Below are 25,815 nucleotides of genomic sequence, written 5' to 3'. Positions count from 1 at the left end.
TTGGAAGAAGTGCAGCCAGAGTGCTCCTTAGAGGCCAAGATGGCCAAACTTCGTCTCTCATACTTTGGACATATTGTCAGGAGGGAACAGTTTCTGGAGAAGTATATCATGTTTGGTAAGATAGAGGGTCAGACAAAAAGAGGAAGACCCCCCAACGAGATGGATTGGCCAGGTGGCAGCATCGATGGACTCAACTGTGGCAACAGTAGTGAGCTTGGCCCAGGATCGGACATTGTTTCGTTCTGCTGTGCATAAGGTCACTATGAATCGGTGCCAACTCGATGGCACCTAACAACAACCACAAAATGGATAAATTTATTTGTCAGAATATATATTTTATAGCATTTTTAGTTTCCAGGCTTTACTGCTTCTTATTTGACCCCTTTAGTAACTTTTGTCTGTTATTAAAACACCCTTCTCTTCTAGGAGCTCTATCCTCACACTTCTTAGATTTGCCCTTGCTTTTTGCCAGAAAGTATCTCTACCAAACACAGCATCTATGAAGGAAGTTTTCATCAAAAGACAGGCCTCCTAGCATCTTCCTTAATTTGAGACTATGCAGTCACAAGATTAGAATCCTTAAATGATTCATTCCTCCACTTTTTTGTGTGTACCTCACTTCCAAAGTAAGGATATGAATCTGTTCACTTAGGTGTGTAATCTATGATCTACCCCTCTAAAAAGTGAACTTGATTAGGAGATTACCTTGGTACTATTGTTGTTGTTAAGTGCTGTTGAGTTGGTTCCAATGCATAGTGACCATGTATAGGGTTTCCAAGGAGCAACTGGTGGGTTTGAACTGCCAACCCTGTAGTTCACAGTCCAGTGCTGATCATTCAGTGCCACAGTAGGAGTCTATCCTAGGACTAATGGAACTCAAATTCTCTGGAATTTTTATTGAGTTAAGTATGCTATATTAGATGCAGAACCAGGGGTATAACTATGGAACTCTACTCCAAGTTCTAGGTTCTTCTCTGTTGCGACAAGAAAACTTCTCTGGAACCATGATGTGTCTGTCTGAGGAGATTTGGCTAATGCTTTTGTATCTGAGATTACCCTATTTATTCAATTCTGCTTAAGTTGAAACATAGGTCCCAGTATGTCAATTTAATGGCCTTTCATGATATTAAATGGTTTATTATGTAGATGATTATGACTATATCAATTCCCTTAGTAAATACCTATTGGCTCATTTAACATGTTTACAGTCCAGAAGGCAAGTTGATGGAGACAATGCACAATGCTTTTTGGGACCATCTGAAAGAACAACTATCAAATATACCACCTGACTTCACCTGTGCTCTTGATCTTTTAAAAGAAATTAAAATTGTGAGTAACCAGTCTTCCATTTGTGGATATGAAGCTCCTGGGCATACTCTGAGTCTTAGAGTGTCAGTAGCTACCAATATCCTAAGTAGCCTACTTTCTTTCTGAGCATGGCCTACTATTTAGATAGTATGTAGCAGCTTCCATTTATTCATAGGTGATGAAGCTTAACAGTTGGAAGCTTGCCATAAGAAACTAATATATTCACTTTAACAAATTTTCACTGAATTCCCACTTTGCCTTTTGTGTTGTCAGAGCACAGAAATAAAGAAAAGAACTTTTGCCCCCAAATATTTTTTTAGTAAAAAGGCTATTTCAAGTGACCCTTAATGTTTCTTTTTGCCTATTTCATTCTCACCATTTGAAGTTAAAAAAAAAACAAAAACAAAAACAAAAATGTCCTTTTCCTTTATTAAGATGCCTCATCACCATGAGGCCTTGTGCATTTTGTTTATTTATTTTTATACTTTGCTATTCTTTTTAACACACACTCTTATTTTTGGTCACATCTTTATTTCACTCTGTCTAGAAAATAATAATGGCACCACTGCTATAACTGAGCCCTAAACAGAAATAAATTGTATTCTCATAGAAGTTTAGAGACTCAGCTTCCTGATCTCCAGTGGACATAGACTGGAATGTCTTTGGCTTAAGGGGGTGATCAGTGGAGAAAGTTTGGGACTCTATAAATAATTTGGCTCATTTGATTTCCTTTTTTGGGCAGAGCTTTCTGTCACTGCTGTTACCATGGCACAATCGTCTAAGAAATGAGATTGAAGAAGCACTGGACATGGATCTTCTCAAGCAGGAAGCAGAGCATGGGGCCCTGGATGTCCCTCGTCTCTCTAACTACATTGTTAATTTAATGAAACTTTTGTGTGCCCCAGTTCGAGATGAAGCAGTGCGGAAACTAGAGAATATACCAGATCCTGTGAACTTATTGAAGTGAGAAACTAGGTGTACTGCCTCTGAAATCTGCTTCAGACAATACATCAGAAAACTCTGGACCCCTGTCTTGTCTAGCTCTTCTGTACTGAAGACGTAGCATCTCTTTTCTCTTCCCTAGATTATTGGCTTTTATTTTCTAATGACAGTTCTAATGACAGTTTCGCAGGCCCCCTACTGTAACATAATACCATTAAGACAGAGTACAATAATCCTTCCTTCTCGACATTTCTGATAGCCTTCCCTAAGTGTTATCCTTTTTTGCCCTGACTCAAACCCCGTGAGAGGATAGTAATGGGAACTATTCCTGTTTCAAAGCTAGAAGAATCAAGACTAAAACAGATAAAATGATTTTCCAAATGAATCGACTTGCCTAAAATCCAACTACCCACAGAAAGTCATCATCATTTTAGTGGTTTCCTTTCCATTGAGTACTCTTCTGAGACAACATTTACTACAGTGGAAACAGCTATAGACTGGTAACTAAAAGGACAGAATATTTATCTATCCCTAGTGTCTTTATTTTTAAATTGAAGTAGGACTTTTATTAACTCTAATGAGTTAGAAGGCCACTTTAACTCTGATATGCTATGATTTTAAGACTCCTTGCTTGGATTATACTCCTCCACATATGATTTCATTTCATAATGTAAATACTTCATTTCTCCCTATGACAGGGGTATTTTCCATGTTTTGGGCCTGATGCAAATGGACATGGTGAACTACACTATCCGGAGCCTTCGACCATACCTGAAGGAACATTCCATCGAGTATGAACGAGCCAAATTTCAAGAACTTCTCAACAAGCATCCCAGTATGTTTAAAACTTAAGAGCAGGAGAGGGAAGATTTGACATTAGGGCTGATTTCATACAATGTTAGGAAACATTTTCTTTTTTAAATAGAAAAATTCTTAGGTAAAGAATAGGAAGAAAGAGCATTTGTCTAAGACTGAAGGACCTACAAAAGGCACTTCTTTACTGGTCAAGAGTATCTCTTAAATAAAGCTGCCAGGGACCATTCTCCACAAATTATTAGGGGGCTCTTGAAGGGGGGTTGTGGAGTCAGCGAAATGAATTACACAGAGTCAATGGGTCGTTTTGAGTCTTAGATGTTGCTCTTTTTACTTATTTTTTCAGCTCTTTATATACCGTTACAATACACAATGACTTCATAGTAATCAATTCCTTTAAACTATAATCTATTTCATGATTACATTTTCTTTTGATTCCTGAGCCTTCAAGTTACATCAAAGAACATCAAAATATTTTCCTTGATCTTTTCATATCTTGCTTCCTCGTACTCCCTAACTACCTTGCTAACATCTCTAAGTGATTTTGTTATTCTCTAATCCTCCCTAAAATGTCAAGTTAACCTTCAAACAAAGTTCTAAATCTTAACTCCTATTTCTACCCTACCTGTTATTTTCTAAAGATTCATTAATCACAATTCATAATCAAAACATTATTTTTACCGTAACTGGTCATACATATCAGTTACTCATAATTGATTTAACAATAAAAACAATAACATAATAGTACCTAAAGTTTTATAGTTAAGAATAAATAGAACAGCTTCCCCACACTAGTTAAATTTCTACTTATATTCTTACGTGTTCCTACAGCCCTTAATTGCGTCTTAGCTAATTTTCTAGAGGTCTTAATGTCCCTGACTGAAACTACACAGAATGTTGATTGTAATCTTAAACTTGAATTGGCAATGCTTTAACTGATGTGGTTTTTCCTACTGGTGAAACTTATTGTTACTGTAAAAAGCAATCTTTATAACTATATGTGATTGAATATGGTATGAAAGTGTCTAAATGTAATTTTAATATAATTATTGAAAAGTCTACTGAAAACTTCTATAATAAAATCAAGAAAAATAAAAAATGAACAATTCATAAAAGGAAAAACACAGGAACTACAGGGCCTTTGCATGGAATTCTCCTTATGGCTTTGCCAACCAAGGAGACATTCATTGTCGCTTTGCTAAAACAATGAGCTTTTCATGCGCATGTTCTCCCACCATTCAGTTTCTTGATGGCATGGCCTCCGCCATAAAGCATTAATCTTCAAGTCTTGGAATTGGAAGATACTTAGATATATTTCATTATCTGTTATAGATCTCCTTGATTATACCATCAAGTGGCTAACCAAAACAGCAACAGACCTCACCACACCACCTCTGAGTTCTTCTGTCCCTTCCAGCACCTCCAGCATGGCCTGTTCATCTTCACATTGGAAAGTTATTAGCTTAGAGCTACCCAGTCCCACAATGGTGCTACACCAGAGCTATCTGAACCTCCTTCTCTGGGACCCAGCAGATGAAGAGTTCCCTGAGGTAGGACTGTGTGTTGGGGTATTTCCTAATTTTTTGTGTGTTCAAGCCTTTCCTTCTCACTTGACATCCTGCTCTTCCCTGTCTCACCAGACTTTGTTGATGGACAGAATGAGGCTACAAGAGATGGCGTTTCAGTTGAAGCAGTTAACCATTTTGGCTTCTGTCTTGCTAGTGGCCAGAAGTTTATCTGGGAACGTTTTATTTAGTTCACCTGAGTTTGTGGATAAATTGAAATGCATAACCAAGGCTCTGATAGAGGAATTTAACTTCAGGTAAGTGTCATAGATCTTTCTTGTTGTTAGGTGCCAATGAGTCAGTTCTGACTCCTAGTGACCCTGTACATAACAAAACAAAACACTGAACAGTCCTGCACCATCCTCACAATTGTTGCATTTGAGCCCATTGTATCTGCTACAATGTCAATACATCTTGTTGGGGATCTTCCTCTTTTTTACTAACACTCCACATTACCAAGTGTGCTATCCTTCTCCAGGGATTTGTCCCTCCTGATCATATGTCCAAAGTGTAAGAGACAAAGTCTTGCCATGCTTTTAAAGAACATTCTGGTTTTAATTCTTAAAGACAGATTTATTTACTTTGCTGGCAGTCCATTTCAATATTCTTCCCCAACACCATATAACTCAATAGCATCAATTATTTTATGGTCTTGCTTATTCACTAACTTTCACATTCATATGAGGCAGTTGAAAATACCATGGCTTTGGTCAGGCATGCCTTAGTCTTCAAAGTGACATCTTTGCTATTGAAGACTTGCTTTAGATTTGCCTAACACAATACGTCTTTTGATTTCTTAATTACTGTTTCCATGCGTATTGATTTTGCATCCATATAAATTTTAAAAATTTAACAGTTCAATCTTTTCTCCACTTATCTTGAAGTTATTTATTGGTCCAGTTGTAAGGATTTTCATTTTCTTTACACTGAGGTACAATCCATACTGAAGGCTGTAGTCTTTGATCTTCATGAGTAAGTATTTGAAGTCCTCCTAGCTTTCCGCAAGCATAGTTGTATCATCTGCATATCACAGGTGCTAATAACTGTTATACCAATCCTGATGTCATGTTTTTCTTCATGTAATCCAACTTCTCAGACTATTTGCTCAGCAGACAGATTGAATAAGTATGGTAAAAGGATATAACCATTGTTCTGTTAGAAAGACTGTCTCTTGGTCTATGTACAGTCTCCTCATGAATTTGAATAAATGTTCTGGAATATCCATTCTTCCAAAAGTTATCCATAATTTGTTATGACCCACACAGTTGAATGATTTTGCATAGTCAATAAAGCACAAGTAAATATCTTTCTGGTATTCTCTGCTTTCAGTCAATATTCATCTGACGTCAGCAAAGGTATCCCCCATTCCACATCCTCTTCTGAATCTGGCTTGAATTTCTGGAAGCTCCCTGTTGATTTACTGCTGCAATAATTTTTAAATTATCTTCAGAAAAATTTTACTTGCATATGGTATTAATGATATTGTTTGATGATTTCTGTGTTCTGTTGGATCACCTTTCTTTGGGATGGGAACAAATATGGATCTCATCTTATCAGGTGGCCAGGTAAATGTCTTTCAAATGTCTTGGAATAGATGAATGAGGACCCCAAAATGACATCAGTTTGTTGAAACATTTCAATTGGTAGTCCACCAATTCCTGGAGGCTTGTTTTCGTTAATGCCTTCAGTGCCGCTTGCATTCTTCCTTCAATATCATGGGTTCTTGATCATATATTACCTCTTGAAATGAGTGAACATTGACTGATTTTTTATTTTTTTTTTGTACAGTGCCTCTGTATATTCCTTCTAATTTGATGTTTCCAGTGACATTCAATATTTTGCTCATTTAAGTGCCATTGAGTAGATTCCGACCCACCGTTATCCTGTATAGGGTTTCCGAGGAGTGGCTAGTAAGTTTGAACTGCTGATCTTGTGGTTCAAATTAACCTTGCAGTCTAGCACATTAACCCACAGTGCCGATAGAATCCTTCAATATTACAACCCAAGGCTTAATTTATTTTTCCTCAGTTCTTTCAATTTGAGAAAGTCTGAACATGTTTTTCCCTTTTGGTTTTCTAACTCCATGTCTTTGCATATTTCTTTATAATATTTGACTTTATCTTTTCAAACTGCCTTTCAATTTTTCTTTTCAGTTATTTTACGTCATCATTTCTTCTAGTTGCTTTGCTCAAGAACAAATTTCAGAGTCTCTTCTGACATGCACTGTGCTCTTTTTTTTTTTTTCCTCTCCTGTTTTTATTTATTATTATTATTTTTACAACCTTTTACTCTTTTCTTATATGATGTTCTTGATGTCATCCCACAACTCCTTTGGTCTTTGGCTATTAGTGTCTAATACACGAGATCTGTTCTTGAAATGGTCTCTAAATTCAGGTGGCATATACTCAAGATCATATTTTGACCATCATGGAGTTGTTTTAATTTTCTTGAGCTTCAGTCTAAACTTGCATTGGTGATTTGTTCCACTGCCCTGGTCTTGTTTTGACTTTGCATTGAATTTCTCCAATTTTTTTCCCCACAGATGTTGTCAATTTGAGGGCTAGGTATACAATCACCTTTTATATTGTTGAAAAATTTTTGAAAATTCTATATTCTATACTGTGATCTTCTGCATAATTTCTACCACCAATGCCATAGTTTCCAACTATGGATCCTTCCTCTTTGTTTCCAACTTTCGCACTCCAATCATTGGTAATGATTAATGCATCTTGATTGCATATTTGATCAATTTCAGACTTAAGAGTGATAGAATTCTTCAATTTCATCATTGCTGGCTTTAGTGATTGGTGCGTAAACTTGAATACTGGTTGTATTAGCTGATCTTCCTTGTAGCCTTACGGATATTATCCTATCACAGGACAGCATTGTACATTGAGATAGATCTTGAAATGTTCTTTTAAATGATGAATATGAAGCCATTATTTTTCTATTTTACATTCCCAGCATATTAAACCATATGATTGTTTGATTCAAATTGGCCAATACCAGTCCAGTTCAGCCCACTTTCTTGTTATTGTTGTTAAGTTCCATCAAGTCTCTTCTAACCCATATCGAGAGTTTCTGAGGAGCAGCTGGTGAGTTTGAACTGTCGACCTTGTGGTTCTCAGTCCAGTGCTGATCTTACAGCACTATACCAGGATTCCATAATGCCTAGGATATCAACCTTTATGCATTCAGTTTCATTTTTGACAACATCCAATTTTCCTAGATTCATACTTTGTACATTCCACGTTTGGATTAATAATGGATGTTTGCAACAGTTTCTTCTCATTTTGAGTTGGGCCACATCATCAAATGAAGGTCCCAAAACCATAACTCCATCCACATCATTAAGGTCAACTCTACTTTGAGGAGGCAGCTCTTTCCCATTCGTATTTTGAGTGTCTTCCAACATGAAGGGCTCCTCTTCTGGCATATCACAGAATGTTCTGCTGCTATTCCTAGGTTTTCAGTGGGCAATCATTCAGAAGTGGCCCACTTATCCTTCTTTCTAGTCTGTCTTAGTCTGGGAGCTCAGGCGAAACCTGTCCACCATGGGTGACCCTGCTGGCATTCAGAATACAGGTGGCATAGCTTCCAACATCCCAGCAGCATAAAAACCACCACAGTATGACACATTGACAGATGAGTGGTGGAATTCTTTCTTAGGGTGAAAAATTACATGTGGCATTTTTTTGTATAAGCACCACAAACCACACAAAATCTCTTAACTATCTGTAACATTTTTGTTATCTTCACCTTTTGATAAGTGGCATTGTGGCTTGGGCTAGAGAAAAATAACTTTTTTCCCAGAGTGGAGCATGAAGGCTAGTTTGCCACAAATGGGTCCTTACTGTATTTGATACAAATAAGATATTGTATAATTGAGTGAGTGACAGTGGACTGGTATTATGTATATCTAGGAGTTAATCAGTTTGTCATTAAACGTGCACACCAACTGTGGACAGGCCATTTTATCAAAGTAAAAAGAGTAATTAGAAGTGTATTCTCTTAGTATATTTGTAATTTGTTTGGTAAACAACATGTGAAAGAACCATAAAAATCTTAAAATAACATTTAAATAATGTTTGTGGGACTAAAGAATACTGAATAGATTCAATGAAAGAACCAAACCCTTGTCTACTTTATTTTGCTTTCTTCAATATTGCACTATATGTACAGATTAATTGGTACCTTGAGGCTAATAATGAAAGTATTGTACTTGCTGCCAGACCCGGCTGTCTATTGTTGGTGTTGTTAAATGTCATCAAGTTAGTTCTGATTTATAGTGACCCTGTATAAGGTTTCTGAGGAGCAACTGGTCGGTTTGAACCATTAATCTTGTAGTTAGCAGTCCAATGCTTATCCTACAGCACCATACCAGAACTCCATCTACTGGTAGTAGGAAACTGGAATTACTCTTTGAGTGGATCTGGCCAAAAATTTACTAGCTCATAAGTTATTTTTATCTCAACTTTTTAAAACATGTTTTATTTGTTTCATTTACACCACCAAAACTTAAAACTACTGACCTGTCATTTCCCTAAAACAGGGAAACCAATCTAAAACACATACTGGTGCTTTTCAAAAGATAGCAATTTAAAAAGGGTAGCAGCAGCCGTCATTTGATATCTTTTTCTTTCAAAAACCTTCAGGCTGCAAGAAAGACATGTGACCAAAAGTGTTATGATTATCTATTAGAGATTTTAATCAGTACCTGTACCTATTTAGGTGACAATACAACAAGATCCAAGGATTAGTGACAGACAATATACATGTCATAAGGAATGATATAAAGTACCAAACCTTACAAAAGCCATTGTCAAATAAACTGTTAAGTTTTCAAAAGGTATCCAAATACTTCACATTAACTATAGAAGTGGTTATCCAGATTATATCCCATATTTGTTGCATATTTTTCAAAAAGTGCCAATCAAAGCCTAATTTTGCATTTTGGGTTTGTGTTATATAGTATCAGCTGTTGAAAAGCTATTTACGTTTTTTGGTTTTTGACAGTCATTTGACTAGATGATGAATAGTTCAGCGTCAAAGCTAGTAGTCAACCTTATTATGTGTTATTAAGGACCCATGCATAATTTGGTATAGGTCTAAATGTTCACTGCTTCAATTTAACTGGAAAAGCTCTTTCCATCTTCCTTTCATGACAAGTATTTTAGTTTTGTCAATTTCCACTGAACAACATTAGGGCTGATTTGTAGATGTCATCCAGTGTTAAAAAAAAAGTCAGCCTTGTTTTTTCCAAACCACTTAAAACTATGGAGATATGATTACCTGTAAGGTATATGTTTTATTCCTAAGAAAGGGTGAGGAATCAGAATATCATGTGCAAGGCTCAAGATGACGCTTAGGACAGAACATGCAGAGTAAAAATTGTTTCCTTCCATATTCAGGTAATATAAGGCTGACAATTGTAGTCCTGTCTTTATGGGAATGAAAACAGTCCCTTTACAATAAGTTTTCTGAAAGGGAGAACAAATAGATAATAACTCTTCTGGTAACATTATGATACACTGGCCAGTGTGCTTTTGGTGACTGATTAAACATAATTCTGTAAATCAGATTAATTCACTTGCTGAGTGTTCATTTGCGGCATCCCTCTGTTGTGTCTTGGGGGCCCTCCACGACCTTGTGGGGCTCCCTATGGTCCACTCTGTCCAAAGCCTCACTTGAAATTCTGCTTATATCCTTCCCACTGGTAGCCAGAGTAATCCCGGGATAAAGTGTCTGGCATTCAAAATCCAACATTGAATCTTGTATGAAATTATAAGGCTCCTGCATTTGCGCCATAAGGTCATGTGCTCGCTGCCTTCTCACAAGGGTATCTGCCTGAGCCACTGGAGCCAAAGAGTGGGACTCTGATACTGAAGCAGATGCAGCCTGTGATTGCTGCTGGAGTGAATTTACCACCTCAACTGTTTCAACTGTCCACTCATCTACTTAATCATTTTCACCACTGCTGAACTGTGTTTCTGTCATAAATTGTCTATTGACATACTCCGTTGTTTCAACTTCGCTTTGTTCAGTGTAGTCTTCTGCTGGCTCAGGTTCAGCTTCAGCTACCTGTTCTTCAACTGCCGGTGCTGAGGCTGCTTCCTCTTCCTCACATAAACCATTCTGGTGGTCGTGGGTACTGTCGAAATAGTTTGACTGAAAAACATGCTCAACAATTTCCTTAAAGCTTTATAGGTTGTTCCACATACAGATTTTTCCTTGCCTTCCAATAAGTCCCACAGGTGAACTGAGGCATGTTCATACGACTCATTCAAGCTCAAGCTCATGTCCACTTCAGGATCCACTAATTTGTAGAATTCACCCAAGAATGACAATTCTTCTTCAGGTAATATTGGCACTCCATTCAAACTTTGCCTCAAGTCAGTTGTACTTCATCATCTCCCAGTTTTTCCAAAATGTATTGTAGCTCAAGTACAATTTTTAAACGTTTCTGTTCTGCTTCTTCCCGCATAAACTGCTCTTGACAAGCTGTCTTCTTTATTCTGGAAATCTTGACTTAATGCCATGAAACTCTGTAATTCTTTTGCAAATTCCAAATTATTTGTGACTTCCTGGTATTTAGAAACTGCATCTAGCTGATCTTGATTAAGCCATTCCCCTTTGTTCATTCATTCCTGGTAATCATCAAGCTTGCCCTTATTCTTCTCCAGATTCCGAAGTCTCTTGTCGATATACCCCAAGATTCTGCTTCATGGCCTCTGTCTGGATGGCGCTGGTGCCGGTATAGAGGTGCTGAGAAGCAGGCGCCACTGCCCCGGCCCCACCTCACTCCCAGAGGACTCCTCCGGGGGGTGGCGGTCCTGATGACACTTGCTGCCGCTTCTGCTGTGGCTGGTGGCCAAGGGCATAGTGCACAAGCAAAAGCCACGGAGTTTCCGAGTGGGTAGCTGAGGGGGCAAGGGTGGTGGTGCATTCAGGGCTGTGGTGTGCGCTCTGTGGGTGCAGGCGGCTTCACCCTGTCCCCACAGCACCAAAAGCCACTGCTAGTTCATAAGTTTTTGATTGTGCATTGTCTTTTGGAGCTTGATAGCATTCCCTCTTCTAAAACAGAACAAACCAGAATCTCATTTATATAATTCACCCAGATGTGTTAATAGCTCAGTGAACAGCAGAGTCTGGGGCTCGTTGGGTTTTACATCCATGGTAGGGCCACTCTGGTACTAGTTTTCTGTTATTCGTTGTCTAGGCCTGAAGAGGCTATGCTGAGTGTGAGTGAACAGGTGTCTCAGGAAATCCATCAAGGCCTCAAGGACATGGGACTCACTCCTCTGAGCAGAGACAACACAGCATCCCTTATAGACCAACTCCAGAACATCGCCAAGAAGGAGAACTGCATTCGTAATATCATCGGTAAGAATCCCCAAGATGGTGGTGGGGAGAGGTGACAAGAAAATGGGGAGTGGGCAGATAAAACCAACTCTGGAAGTCAGTTACAGAACCATTTAAAAGTTGAACAAGACTTTTCACGTTAGTTTCCTCATTTATATTGTGCAGAGCTAAGTAGATATCTTAGTTTGAGGAGTAAACACAGGGTTCTAAGGTGACTATATAATTTACAGGTGTGGATATTGCACTACAAACTCTGTTTAGTAATCCCTGACCATTTCCTAACTATAGTCTAAGACTTATGACAAGAAACCCTTTGTCTGCTTCATGCTTCAAGCTACCATGTAGTCTCCAATGAACTGCTGGAAGAGTTAGGCTGATGGGCATGGACCATTAAATACTAACTTTAACTCTTAACATAGTCTGATTTGGGTTTGTGGGCCTGAAATTGGTATTGATTGCAACGTGTACTCTTAGAAGAATTTCTGCACAGTGTCTAGGATCATTGTCTTAGTTATCTAGTGCTTTTATAGTTGTTAGGTGCCATTGAATCAGTTCTGACTCATAGTGAATCTATACATAGCAGAACAAAATACTTTCTGGTCCTTCACTACCCTCACGACCATTGTTATGTTTGAGCCATCTTTGTGGCCATTGTGTCAGTCCATCCAGTTGGGGGTCTTCCTCTTTTTTGTTGATTCTTCACTTTACCAAGCATGACATTACTCTCCAGGGACTGATCCCTTCTGACAACATGTCCAAAGAATGAGAGATGAAATCTCATCATCCTCACTTTTAAGGAGTGTTCTGGCTGTATTTCTTCCAACATAGATTTATTTACTCTTCTGGAAGTTCATGGTATTTTCAATATTCTTGGCCAATACCATAATTCAAATGCATCTATTTTTCTCTGATCTTCCTTACTCATTGTCCAATTTTAACATGCATATGAGGGTATTGCAGGTGCCATTGCTTGGGTCAGACACACTTTAATCCTCAAAATGACATCTTTGCTCTTTAACACTTTAGAAAGATGTTGTGCAGCAAATTGGCCTAATGAAATATGTCATTTTATTTCTTGACTGCTGCTTCCGTGAATGCTGATTATGCATCTAAGCAAAATGTTTTTGACAACCTCAATCCTACTGTAACAGAAATGCCACAAGCGGATGGCTTTAACAAATAGAAATTTATTCTCTCAAAATTTAGGAGGCTAGAAGTCTGAATTCAGGGTGTAGCTCTAGGGGAAGGTTTTCTCTTTCTGTTAGTTCTGTGGGGGAATGTCTTTGTCTCCTTTCAACATTTGTGGGTCTGTCATTCCTTGGAGATATCCACATGTCTTGGAATCAATATTCCCATGGATCTAGGAGGTTCTTAGCACAGGATCCAAAAGAAGACTCCCTGTTCCTTGCTCATGATCTTAATAGTACTAAGGTCTCTCTTCCTCTTGTCTCTTCTCTTTATCTTGTCTAAGAAATAAAGTGAAACAGGTGTACTGGTTACAAATCGGGTTGCTAACCTCAAGGTCAGCAGTTTGAAATTACCAGCGGTTCCATGGGAGAAAGATGAGGCGGTCTGCTCCCATAAAGATTTACAGCCTCGGAAACCCTGTGTAGGGTCACTATGAGTTGGAACCCACTCCATGGTACTTAACAACAACAGACCACACCTCAGGGAAACCCCTTTTACATCTGATCAGGCTGTGACCTGAATAATAATCCTCTTACAAATGATGAGCTGGTCACATCATGGGAGATGATTACATCATTAAATATCTTCAAATTTACATCATTATGTAACTGCCAAACAACTGAGAATCATGGCCCAGTCAAGCTGACATATATTTTGTGGGGGGACACAATTTAATCCATAGCATTCCACACTTCCACTTCCACCAATTCCTGTCTTTGCCACATGCAAAACACTTTCACCCCATTATATGATCCCCAAAGTCTTAAATGAACTCCAAATCCAAATTTCATCCTGAGATAAAATTCTTCTTTATCCGTGTACCTATTAAATCTAGAATACTAGTTATCTGCTTCCCAAATACAATGGTGGAACAGGTACAACATAGACATTTCTATTACAAATGTGAGAAATTGGAGGGAAAGAAAGCATAAAAAATACCAAATTAGTCCAAAACCCAGCAGAATAAGGCATGTTAACTCTCAAGACTTGAAAAGAATCCTGACTTCTGAGATCATAGGCTATGGCCCTACACTACAGATTCTGGGTGGAGGCCTCTAGGCACTGGGCTTCAACTTTACCTTCAGGTCCACTGGGATGGCAACTCTCATCACTCAGCTATTGGTGGACCCAGTCTCCTAGTCTAACTGAGTGGTGACCCCACCTCCTAACACCCAACAGTTCCTGTTTTTCTTCCCTGCCCCTTCAGTTCTGGGCAATTGCTCTGGCCTTAATCCCTTGGCATTTATAAATGGCAGCTCCTCATTCCAGAACAGAGTTGGTCCTAACTTTTGATACCCAGCAGTCTGTGATTCCACCCTTTGAGACCCCAGAGGCCATGCCCAATACTTGGAGACTGAGGCAGCTCTGCTTCTTGTGTTCCTTCTGTCTTCAGCTTTCTGGTTCCTTGGTCCAATCTTCCCTTCAGTTCATCAGGCCTCTTGGGTCAGTCTGATGTCTCCCCTACTTGGACAAGTGTTGCAAAGTTCTACTGTTATGTGCCCAGAAGCACCCCACTTTAGCCAGTAAGCCTTGGCCCAAAGGTGCTCAACTTTCTCACTCCATGGGTGACTCTCATGTCACTGTATTCTAGTCTCCTGTTTCCACTACCACTATTTCTCTGCTCCTGCCTCTTGCTGGTCCGGCCATCTCCAATGTTACAGCTCTCTTCTTCTCCTGAGCCCTCACCAAAATTGTCTTGGACACCCACAATTCCACCAACAGTCTCTTCAAGGCAATCTAAGCTTTTACTAATGTTGTTGTTGTTAAGTGCTGTTGAGCCAGTTCTGACTCATCGTGATCCTGTATAGGGTTTCCGAGGAATGACTGATGAATTTGAACCACTGACATTGTGGTTCAAACTGACCTTGTGGTCCAGTGCCACACAATGACTCCAGATTTTTAATAATAGTCAACTTAAAACTCTTCCAGCCTCCACTTATTACCTGTTCCCAAAACTACTTCCACATTTTAGGTATCTGTTAAAACAGCACCCACTCTCAATACTAAATTCTGCCCTAGTTATCTAGTGCTGCTGAATCAGAAATACTGCAAGTGGATGGCTTTAACAAATAGAAATTTATTTTCTTATAGTTTGGTTGTGATGGCTGTGTGCCGTGGAGTCGGTTCCAACTCATAGAGACCCTGTATAGGGTTTCCGAGTTTGTAAATCTTTACGGGAGCAGAACACCTCATCTTTCTCCCATAGAACAGCTGGTAGTTTTTAACTGCTGACCTTGTGGTTTGCAGCCCAATTCATAACTACTACTCTACCAGAGCTCCTTAGCTTAGGAGGCTAAAAGTCTGAATCCAGGATGCCAACTCTAGGATCTAGGGAAAGGTCCCTGTCTCCTTTCAACATCTGTGAGATGGGTATTCATTGGAAATCTTCATGTTTCTCAGGATCAACCTTTCCCTGGGTCTAGGAGTTTCTCAGTGCAGGGACTTAGGGTCTAAAAGACCTGCTCTGCTTCTGGTTTTTTTCTTTGGTGGTATTTCAGTATCTCCTTTTCTGATAACTTCTCTCTCCTTTTATTTCATATAATATAAAAGGTGATGCAGGCCACAGCCAAGGAACCTCTCCTTATATCGGATTAGGGCTGTGACCTGAGTACGGGTATTGCATCCACCTTAATCCACTTATAACTGATTGGGATGATTACATCAGTCTTCTTATTAGATCAATTGCACACCAGGATCTCACTTCTAGCCACAAAAAAAAGCAATATTATGAATATCAGAAATTTACTATTATTATTATCGCTGTGTGCTGTTGAGTTGATTCCTACTCATAGTGACCCTGTATATGGTTTCCAAGAGTGGCTGATGAGTTTGAATTGCTAACTTTGTGGCTAGTAGTCCAGTGTTTATCCTACAGCATCACACTAGGGCCCAAAGAAATTTACTAGTTCACCAATTTTGATTGTTCATTTTCTTTATGAGCTTGATCTACCTCTAAAAGAAAACAAAGCAAAGCAGAGCAAAATAAAACAATCTCATTTATATGGTTTAACCAAATGAGTGAGTGGGTTAGTGATTATCTCAGTTATTTTTTAAATTTTAACTTAATAGTTTGATTAGTGAATATCTCAAAAAGTACAAAGACACCATGAATTTCTGCTGACTCCTCTTTGTTTCTCCCCTTTTCTATTTTTGCCTGTTCACAGATCAGCGAATTCGATTGTTTTTCAAACGTTGTTTTATTTGTGGTATGCAGGAGTCTCTGCTAGACTTTCCTGGAGGCCTTATCCTCATTAAGGGGGAGTTGACAGAACTAGCATGGAAGTTTGTTAATCTGATACATCATAATCATCAGGTATTTGGTCCCTACTATGCTGAAATCTTAAACAATATTATCCCTCCACCTCATACAAAATAAGTTGAAGTTTAGTGTATCTGATAGTACTGGGGCCCAGTCATAACAACTGGAATCTATGAGAGAGGGTTCAGCATGACATCAGTTGTGACCAGCAGAGAAGCCATCCCTCTCCCAATCTGCAAGAAGTCAAGCATGTAAACACCAACTGGCCCAAGTAACCTTAAAAATAAACTCTGAGCTGTAAGAAAACTTCTGTGCCTTTGGTATTGCAGTTGAAACCAGGTCTTGGGCCTTCATTCTCCAACAATTTGAGAAGCCGTGAACCCTCAGTTTTCCCATCACTGGCTGGTCACTCTTCAGTATGCAGGCTATAATGCTAACATTATTTTCTCTAGTGGCAAATAATTTCTTTGTGGGTTGTAAAACCTCTCGTGAAATTATACAGAGTATGAGGAAAAGGCTCTGAAAGTCAGAAATTCATTAAATTACAGATCAAGAAAGGACACAGAACTCCATTTCCAGAACCAAATTCCCCTACAATTTTAAAAGATGCAGCAATAGAAAGCATCCCAGTCTCCTGTAGTGGTGGGTGATTTGAAACAATTTGATAACTGTGGAGGATGAAAGTTGATATTGTCTGCCAATAAGAATTAATTTGAGGAAAGGTCTTGGCCTACATAGGATTTTTATCTCTCAAGTGATCTAGGTGCCAGTCTTAGAATCTCTGACAATGACACCAAACTCAAGAACTTGGGTCAGTGACTGACTTCTGTCAAGTTTTCATCCAAAATCATTGGGTTTAGAACATTTCGTTATTCCTCACAGAAGTGTTGTTGGTGTTTAAGGATGGGGCAGCCACCATCTTTCTTACAACTTATGTCTTGCACTTTGCCTGGTTATGGTTGACAGCTCAGTTAGCCTCACAAATGAAAGATATTTTAGGAATAACTGGATTTGTTTCTTGAAATTATAAACATGAATTCTATCATTCTCGGGTCAACTGTAGTAGATCAACAACAATCTAAGAAATATGAAGCATTTCAGTTTAGATTTAGCACTTGCTTGGAACTGTTGTTGTTGTTAAGTGCCATTGAGTCAGTTCTGACTCATAGTGACCCTTTATAGGGCTTCCTAGGAGCAGGTGACGAGTTTAAACTGCCACTTGGCAATTCAAACCAACCTTGCAGTCCAGTGCTTATCCTTCAGTGTTGATGTCAGGTTGCGCTACAGAAGACTAGAAAGTCATGAAATATAGAATAAAAGGGGTTTATTAGAATATGGAAAAAGAAACCCTCTAAGGGAGATGTGCCATAGACTGTGGCATTTATACCTACCTGGTTAAGGGGGAGGATAACAGGTAGCTGATGGTTAAAAACACCCACTGGGTAGCTGAATAGGGAGGGAGGGAGAGTTCACAAGCCCCACTGGGTTCTGTAGGTATATAAGGAGATACTTTCTTATCTTGTATATATCCTACCCCACCTGTCCTTTGTATCTGCAAAAGGCCAGTAATTTTTCTCAGTATTTTTTCTTCTTGTTTCCTTACCCTAACATTACCCCCTCCCCAGAGAGACTTGCAACCAAAAATCTTGGTTGTAAGGGATGGAGGTCATTATATATATGAGTCTTCAACCTGCCTTATATGGTAGAAGTTTCTCTCTCCCTGGGCAAATTTCCCAGGAAGAGGCATGGTAGAAGGGTGGTAATCTTGTAAGATCAGCATTTGTAGGTGAGGATCCTGCAACCTAGAGGAAATACACCTATTAAATAGATTGAGGAAGCAAGGGCAGAATAGTAAGAGGCATATGAAGATTTTTAAAAATGTTAAGAATAGGAGAAAGCAGAAACTAAAGCCAGAAACTCCAGGACTGGCTTCCCATAGGTCTCAGAATCACAGTTAAGGATTTCATTGACTCACATCTTGAATTTTGAATAATTAATAATGCACATACAGAAGGTGGTATTTATGATGGCACAGGTGATGCCCCGAGAGGCAAGCAGATAGTTAAGCACTCTGTGGTTAAATCTACATTAGCTAATGAGTTCAGGGACTCTTGTATTTCTTTTAAGGCTCCTCCTATCTCATTAGAAAGAAGTTCGAGTTCTTCAGTGAGGTTGGAGATGATGAATTCATGCTCAATGCACGCTGCCCAAGGGATTACTGATTCAAAAATATTCCTGTCCCAAGTTAAGATGTTGTCTAGGAGGCTGTGCTGGTATCAAGCATGAGATGAGGGGAGGGCATAATTATAAAGGAATAGCTGGGGGACTATGTATCCTAGAGTGCACTGGCCATATATAAGATGTGTGCTTGGGTATTGGGTGGCAATGAAGTCCATGGCATGTGGACAGAAATATTGCAAGGATTGTTGTGTATACACATAGGAAAGCAATGCCTGGGTGGGGAGTGGACAAATAGTGTTGGCCCTCCTGTTAGTTAACCATTTCATTTAGCATCTAGGACAATAAGTATTTGATGAGGAGTAAGAACCTCTACCTTGCCTCTCAAAGTTAGCTTGGAGATTTCTTTAACTAGAAGTGCAATAGCTGCCACTGCTCCTAGACAAGGGGCTATCCTTTTGCTACCTCATCTCATCATTTGGAGAAGTAAGTAGCAGGCTGTTGTTCAGGGCCAAAATTCTGAGTGAGCACACTGTTTGTGACACCCTCCCGCCCCCCCCACATGTTTTTCGGGGATGGATAGCTTAAAAGATTTTTCTAAATTTGATAATTCCAGTGTTGGGATCTTCCCAAGGAGAGTTTTCAGTTTGTTGATGACAACCTAATATTCAGAGATTCATACTAATTGTTTTTTCTCTTCTCCCTTTAGGGCCTCATATAATGGTTTTACAATAATATCAAAGTTAGGGATTCAAATCCTACAGAGCCCAATCATTCCCAGAAACTTTCTCAATTGTCTCTTAGTTGAGGGGACTCTCACTCTAGTAGTTACTTCCTTTTTTTCTGGGGTCACATCTCTAGTTACTTGGAACAGCACAAATCCTAGGTAGTGTGCTCTTGTTTTAGAGATTAGGACCCTTAATTTGAAAAGGATATTTCTATCAGGAGTTTTGTACACTCAGGCATATAAACAAAAGCATGCAGAAAGTATTTACCTTGGAAACGGCATAATAATGGCTTACTCAAAGGTTTTAACTGGAGTTTTCCTTCTACTCCCATAACTCTGCAGGCAGTGGAGGACAAGGTTCCAAGTAAGGCTAGCAAGATAGAGAAATTGCTCCAGTGTCTAACATTAAAAAAAGTAATCTTACTTTCCACTTCAACAGACATCTGAGTGGTGATGATGAAGTTCTTCTGGGCACCATCAGTGCAGGTCTCCCTCATCCAAAGGGGTATGGACCTGTGCTATCATGGGGGCTAACGTCTTTAGCCAGTGAGAGTCAAAGTTGCGTCCTGTTATAGGACATTCCAGAAATTTCCGGTGCCAGTGTCCCATCTGCCCACTATTGTGGTGTCAGTTAGAGCCAAGATTACCTGCTAACAGAGGCCTCTGATGTCTGTTGTCTTCTTCTGTCACTATAGTTAAAGGGGTTTCAACGAGACTGGAGGGAGGTAAAATTGGCTGGACATCCTAAAGTGATTACCAGCAGTTAACTTTGTTTCTCAATTTTCCTGTCTACTCAGTTCTACACAGTTTTATCATGGTCATTAAAAACCTTCTTAACCTCCTCCATTAGTCAGTATAATTGAGTGTTAGGTCCCACTTTTACCTTCCTCAATTTTCTTCTAATATCTACGTAGGCCTGAGTCAAGAAATGCATACTCAGGCCACCACCTGCTCTGTATCCAAATCTAGGTTCACATTCGTATACTTTCTGAATTCCTCAGTCAAGAAGGGTGAAGGATTTTCCTCTTTCCCCTGAGTAATTTCTTTAACTTTGTCTAAATTGACTGTTTTGGATGTACATGTTCCTCTTCTTCCTAACACACAACTTACTAGGAGTTTGCATTTGTCAAAACCCTCAATATCATCTTAAAAAAAAAACCAAATAATGAAATTAAGGTGCTTAAAACATGTAAAAGAAAGAAATAATGAAGGTGGAAAACTGTGAAGTTTTCTTAAGGCACATGAAAAATTTAATGCTATTAAAATTATTACATTATTATAATAATAGCTTCTTTAAATTCAGCATCTTGTCATGACTATAAATTTGTAACTAATCATTTTTAAAAGTCAAAGAATAAGTTAAATTAAAAATAAAAATCCATTGCAACTGTAGAATGGCCTCAGTTTTGAAAAAGAAAAACAAAACCCTTCTATTATGGAGAATTTCAAACGTATACCGAGTATGGTATAATGAATCCCTTCAGCAATAATTGTCAACTCATAATAAATCTTATTTCATCTATGCCTGGTCACTAGCCTCTTAGTATATTATTTTGAAGGAAATGTCCTAAGTTATAGCTTTTTATTTGTAAGTATTTTATTATATTAATTAGAAAGATAAGGAATATTTTAGAAAGCATAACCAAAATGAAATTATTTTGTCTAAAAAAGTTAACAGGGATTTTTTAACATCATGAAGTAACCAGCTGGTGTTCAAATTTCGAATGGAGCAACACAAGGTCTATATTGTTTCCACGTCCCTCCAGGAAACATAGAATCTAAAGGACAGTTTTTGGAATCCAGCTCTAAATTTCTCAGAATCTATTTACATACTCCCTATGCTATTGCTGCTAAGTCAGTTCCAACTCATAGTCATCCTGTATAGAGATTCTGAAGAGCGGTTGGTGAGCTTAAACTGCTGACCTTGAGGTTCAAACTGACCTTGAAGTCCAGCACATTAACCCACAGTGCCATACCAGGACTCCAGCCACACTCTCTATACAGGGTCGCTGTGAGTCATAACTGACTCAACGGCACATAGCAACAACAATTTACAGACTCCCTAGGCCTTTCTTTGCAGTGCCCCAAATCAGACATGGAAAAGGGGGCATGTACTCAGAAGACTGCCTCCTATCCCAGGTACTTCCCATAGGGGGTACAAGTATGTCCCTGAAATATGGGGTGAATTTATGGCTTTTTTTGGTCCCACCCTGTAACCTAATCACAGACTCTTTTGAGAGGGGTCTGAAAGGGAAGGCAGACTGAAAGGGAAGCAGTGGTAAAGGTAAGGGCCAGCAGATGAGGAGTTAGCCACAGGCTGAACTTCATTAGGTGGTGGTGGTGGTGGTGGGATGGGTGGCTGGAGGGCTGAAGGCTTAGTCAGGCTCATGCAAGGGGGAGGATGGAGGGATCCTAGTAAAAGGTGAGGATCAAGGAGCAGAGCACTCATCCCTGCCCACAATATAAGGTGGGTCATCTAGGATGCCTTCAGTCTGCTTAGAAGTTTCAGACTTAAAAAACAATTTCTTGGAGGGGATATTTTCCTTTGATTTCATTACCTGATGTGGTATAGAGCCATAAAACATTGTATGCAGGGGATCTCTCCTCATTTTCTCTCTCTTTTGTAAATTATATCTAATTGTAGAATGGTGTTAAAAGAGAGGGACCTATACGGGGGCCAGGCAGTACTATAAAAGAAGACTGGTTTCTTTTTCTTAATTTCCTTTGTTGAAAGGTCTCCCCAATGAGTTAGCAAGATTCCTCAAGTAGGAACAGATCTAATTACCAGCTCAGGGGACTTGAATCACTCATATTAACTTTAAAGACAAAGGAAAATGTAGGGAAGAAGTGCACAGAAATTTCAATATCAGGTACCAGGGAGAGAAACAGAAGCTTAAGATGTACTACAGAGCTCAGTGAAAAGAAAGAAAAAGCAGACAGCAAAAAGAGAGCAGATGGAAAAATTCACATCCATAGAAGGTCCCCAGAGCATGCCCAGGCAGGGAACAAACAGCCTGGCCATTGGCAAGTAATTGAAACAAAAGGGTTTAAGCAGCTGCTTATTACTCATTAACAATTGACTCAATCCTGTCCCAGGGTTCTCCGAAGATGTAGCCCCAAGTGTCCAATGACAGAATCACCAGCAAACTAATACCGGGTTGGGCTAAAGAAAACTAGAAAGTCATGAAATATATTATGTTGTTATGTGTCATCAAGTCAGTTCTCACTCATAGCAACCCTGTATAGGGCTTCCCAGGAAGAGGTTTATTAGAATATGGAAAATGAATGCCTACAAGAGATACATACTATTGGCAGCAGCATTCACCTTGCTCACAGTCTAAGATGTATTTATACCTAGTTAAGGGGGATATTAACAAGTAGCTGATGGTTAACAAGCTCCACTAGGTAACTGAATGGGGAGGGAGGGTTCACAAGACCCCCTGGATTCTGGGGGCATATAAGGACATAGTTTCTTACCTTGCTTGTTCCACATGTCCTTTCCATTTGGAGGAGGCCAGTAATTTTCCTCCTGTTTCCTTACCCTAAAAGCACCACACCAGGACTCCTTGTTTATAATTGTTGTTGTTGTTAAGTACCGTGGAGTTGGTTCCGACTCATAGTGACCCTGTACAGGGTTTCCAAAGCTGTAAATCTTTACGGGAGCAGAATGCCTCATCTTTCTTCTGTGGAATCACTGGTAGTTTCGAACTGCTGACCTTGCGGTTGGCAGACCGACTCGTAATAGACAGGATAAAATAGAAGTTCACTATGGACTATCGAAACTGGTTGAAAAAATGTTTTCTCGTGATTTCAGGTCAAGTAGCTGAGTATAATATCCTTAACCCAAGAAAAATACCAGACAGGGGATTTGAGTTCCATTAGTCCAAGGGTAATATTATAATTTATTTTACTTTTTAAATGGGTAGATCCAAGATAAGTGACAGAGCTAGGGGAACAAGGTGAAATTTTTACTTTGACTAGATCTGAAGCACGCACCAAAAAACTGAGGAGTGAATCATTCACGTGTTCTAACTTTGTGACAGGATAGCTCAGCAGAGACCAAAGGTAGTGGTGCATTTAATAAAAGGGGAGTGAGGCTTTCCCACAGTGTTGCACCAGGACACCATACATATCCTATACAGAATCTCTGAAGACACTTAGCAACAATATATATTTATAAATTTCACATATATAAGAGTTTGAAAGAGGATATTTGTACATGACCATTTACCTTTCCTGAAAACACAACTATGAGTGAGATAGAGCATACAGCAGGCAAAATGATGAAAACATCCTACATAACATCAAACATCTTAAGGTAATGAGCTGCTGGGCCTGGGGCTCAGGACTATAATTTCACAGGACACCCTGGCCAGTTGACATAACTTAGTCTATAAAGAATGTTCTACATCCTACTTTAGTGAGTAGTGTCTGAGATCTTGAGAGCTCGGGAGTGGCCATCTAAGATGCAGCTATTGATCTTTCCATATGTGGAAGAAAAAAAGAGTGATAAGAATTGAAGAATCTTGGAATCAATTAGTTCAGCGGACTAATGTAGTATGTGAACATCTGTCTCCATGACTCTGAGACCAGAAGAACTAGAAGGTTCTGCAACCACTAACAACTGCTCTGAATGGGGTCAAATTAGAAGGTCCCAAATAGAGTGAGAAAAAATGTGGAAAAAACAAATTTATTAAAAAAAAAAAAAATACTGGGCATAGTGTTCAAATAGAGACTGGAGGAACTCAAGACTATGACCCTCAACTACCCTCCAGGTCTGGAAAAGAATTCATCCTCGTGGTCCAGTTTTCAGCCAAGCAGTAGCTAGGTATATAAGTGGTGGTGGTTTTGGGGGGTGGGCAGGCAACAACACTAGTTAGATATGCTCATCATGGAATGGACAATTATTCAAAATCAAAAGGGCAACAATTTCCTAAGGATAAAGTTTAGAAGTAATGGGAAGATGGGTGGGATACAAACAGTAACCACAGTGAGGAAGCAAGATAATGTTTTTCAAGGAGGGGACTGCAATCACTGAGTTGAAACAAAATGTATGATATGTAGAATGTAAGACTGATGATCTTGCCTGTAAACCTTCCCTCAATTCACAATAAAAACTTAAAAGAAAAAAAGTGAAAAGTCATCTTGTGAGCAGAGCTCACACTGCAGTTTGTACACTGTTGGCCAGGACTCTGAACGAGTTGAATGAACCATAAGAACAGAGAAAGGGTGAAAACAAGAGACTATTGGAAGGTATATTATGACAACTATGCAGTATATCCCTTTTGGTGACTGACTAATTTCACTCAGCATAATGTCCACAAGGTTCATCCATGTTATGCAGTGGCTTGCAGCTTACTTGTTGCTCTTCAAGGTAGCATAGTATTCCATTGTGAGTCTGTACCACAGTTTGTTTATCCATTCTTCAATTGGTGGGTACTTAGGCTGTCTCCCATCTTTTTGCTATTGTAAATAGTGCTGCTATGAACATTGGTGTGCATATATATACTCATGTTATTGCTCATATTTCTTGTGGGTAAATACCAAGTAGGGGAATTGCTTGATCATAGGTATTTCTATTTCCAACTTTATGAGGAAGCCCCATATTGCTTTCCAGATAGATTGGACCATTTTTCAGTCCCACCAACAATGCAGGAGTCTCCCAGTCTCTCCACAACCCTGCCAGCATTTGTTGTCCACTACTTTTTAAATCTTTTCTGTTATTGCTGGTATGAGATGATATCTCATTGTTGTTTTGATTTGCATCTCTTTAATGGCTAGAGAGGTCCATATTTGTGCCCATTCCAAAGAGAGGTGACCCAAGAGAATGCAGAAATCATCGGACAATCTCTTTGATATCTCATGTAAGTAAAGTTTTGCTAAAGGTAATACACAAATGGTTACAATCATATATTGACAAAGAACTTCCAGAGGTTCAGGCCAGATTCAGAAGAGGCCATGGAATGAGAGATATCACTGCTGATGTCCAATGGATCTTGGCTGAAAGCAGAGACTATCAGAAAGAGGTTTACCTGTGCTTTATTGATTATGCAAAGGCTTTTGATTGTGTGGATCATGGCAGGCTATGGACAACATTGCAAAGTATGTGTATTCTGGAATACTTAATTGTGATCATGAGTAATCTGTACCTGGACCAAGAGGCAGTTGTTCAAGCAGAACATGGGAACACTGAATGTTTAAAAATTAAGAAAGGTGTGTAACAAGGTTGTATTCTTTCACCATACTTATTCAACCTGTATGCTGAGAAATAATCTGAGAAGCTGGATTACATGAAGAAAAACGTGGCATCAGGATTGGAAGAAGACTCATTAACAACCTGTGATATGTAGATGATATAACCTTGCTTGCTGAAAGTGAAGAGGACTTAAAACATTTACTGATGAAGATCAAAGAGCACAGCCTTCAGTATGGATTACATCTCAGTGTAAAGAAAACAAAAATCCTCACCATTG

General features: G+C 39.1%; 1 protein-coding gene across 1 annotated transcript in view; it reads left to right on the top strand.

Annotated features, from left to right (window-relative positions):
* The window catches only part of LOC102815228 (T-complex protein 11 homolog), a 22,242-nt gene extending 5,688 nt beyond the window's left edge, over positions 1-16,554 (top strand). Inside the window, exons 3-9 of the mRNA XM_006869121.1 lie at positions 1,209-1,329; positions 2,051-2,271; positions 2,949-3,085; positions 4,396-4,613; positions 4,704-4,885; positions 11,848-12,011; positions 16,343-16,554. Coding sequence (XP_006869183.1) covers positions 1,209-1,329; positions 2,051-2,271; positions 2,949-3,085; positions 4,396-4,613; positions 4,704-4,885; positions 11,848-12,011; positions 16,343-16,554 — 1,255 coding nt within the window. The remainder of the gene's footprint in view (positions 1-1,208; positions 1,330-2,050; positions 2,272-2,948; positions 3,086-4,395; positions 4,614-4,703; positions 4,886-11,847; positions 12,012-16,342) is intronic.
* Positions 16,555-25,815: the final 9,261 nt, after the last annotated feature.

Source organism: Chrysochloris asiatica, unplaced genomic scaffold (genome assembly GCF_000296735.1).
Source record: "Chrysochloris asiatica unplaced genomic scaffold, ChrAsi1.0 scaffold00126, whole genome shotgun sequence".
Taxonomy (NCBI): domain Eukaryota; kingdom Metazoa; phylum Chordata; class Mammalia; order Afrosoricida; family Chrysochloridae; genus Chrysochloris; species Chrysochloris asiatica.
This window is presented reverse-complemented; position numbering and strand designations above follow the sequence as displayed.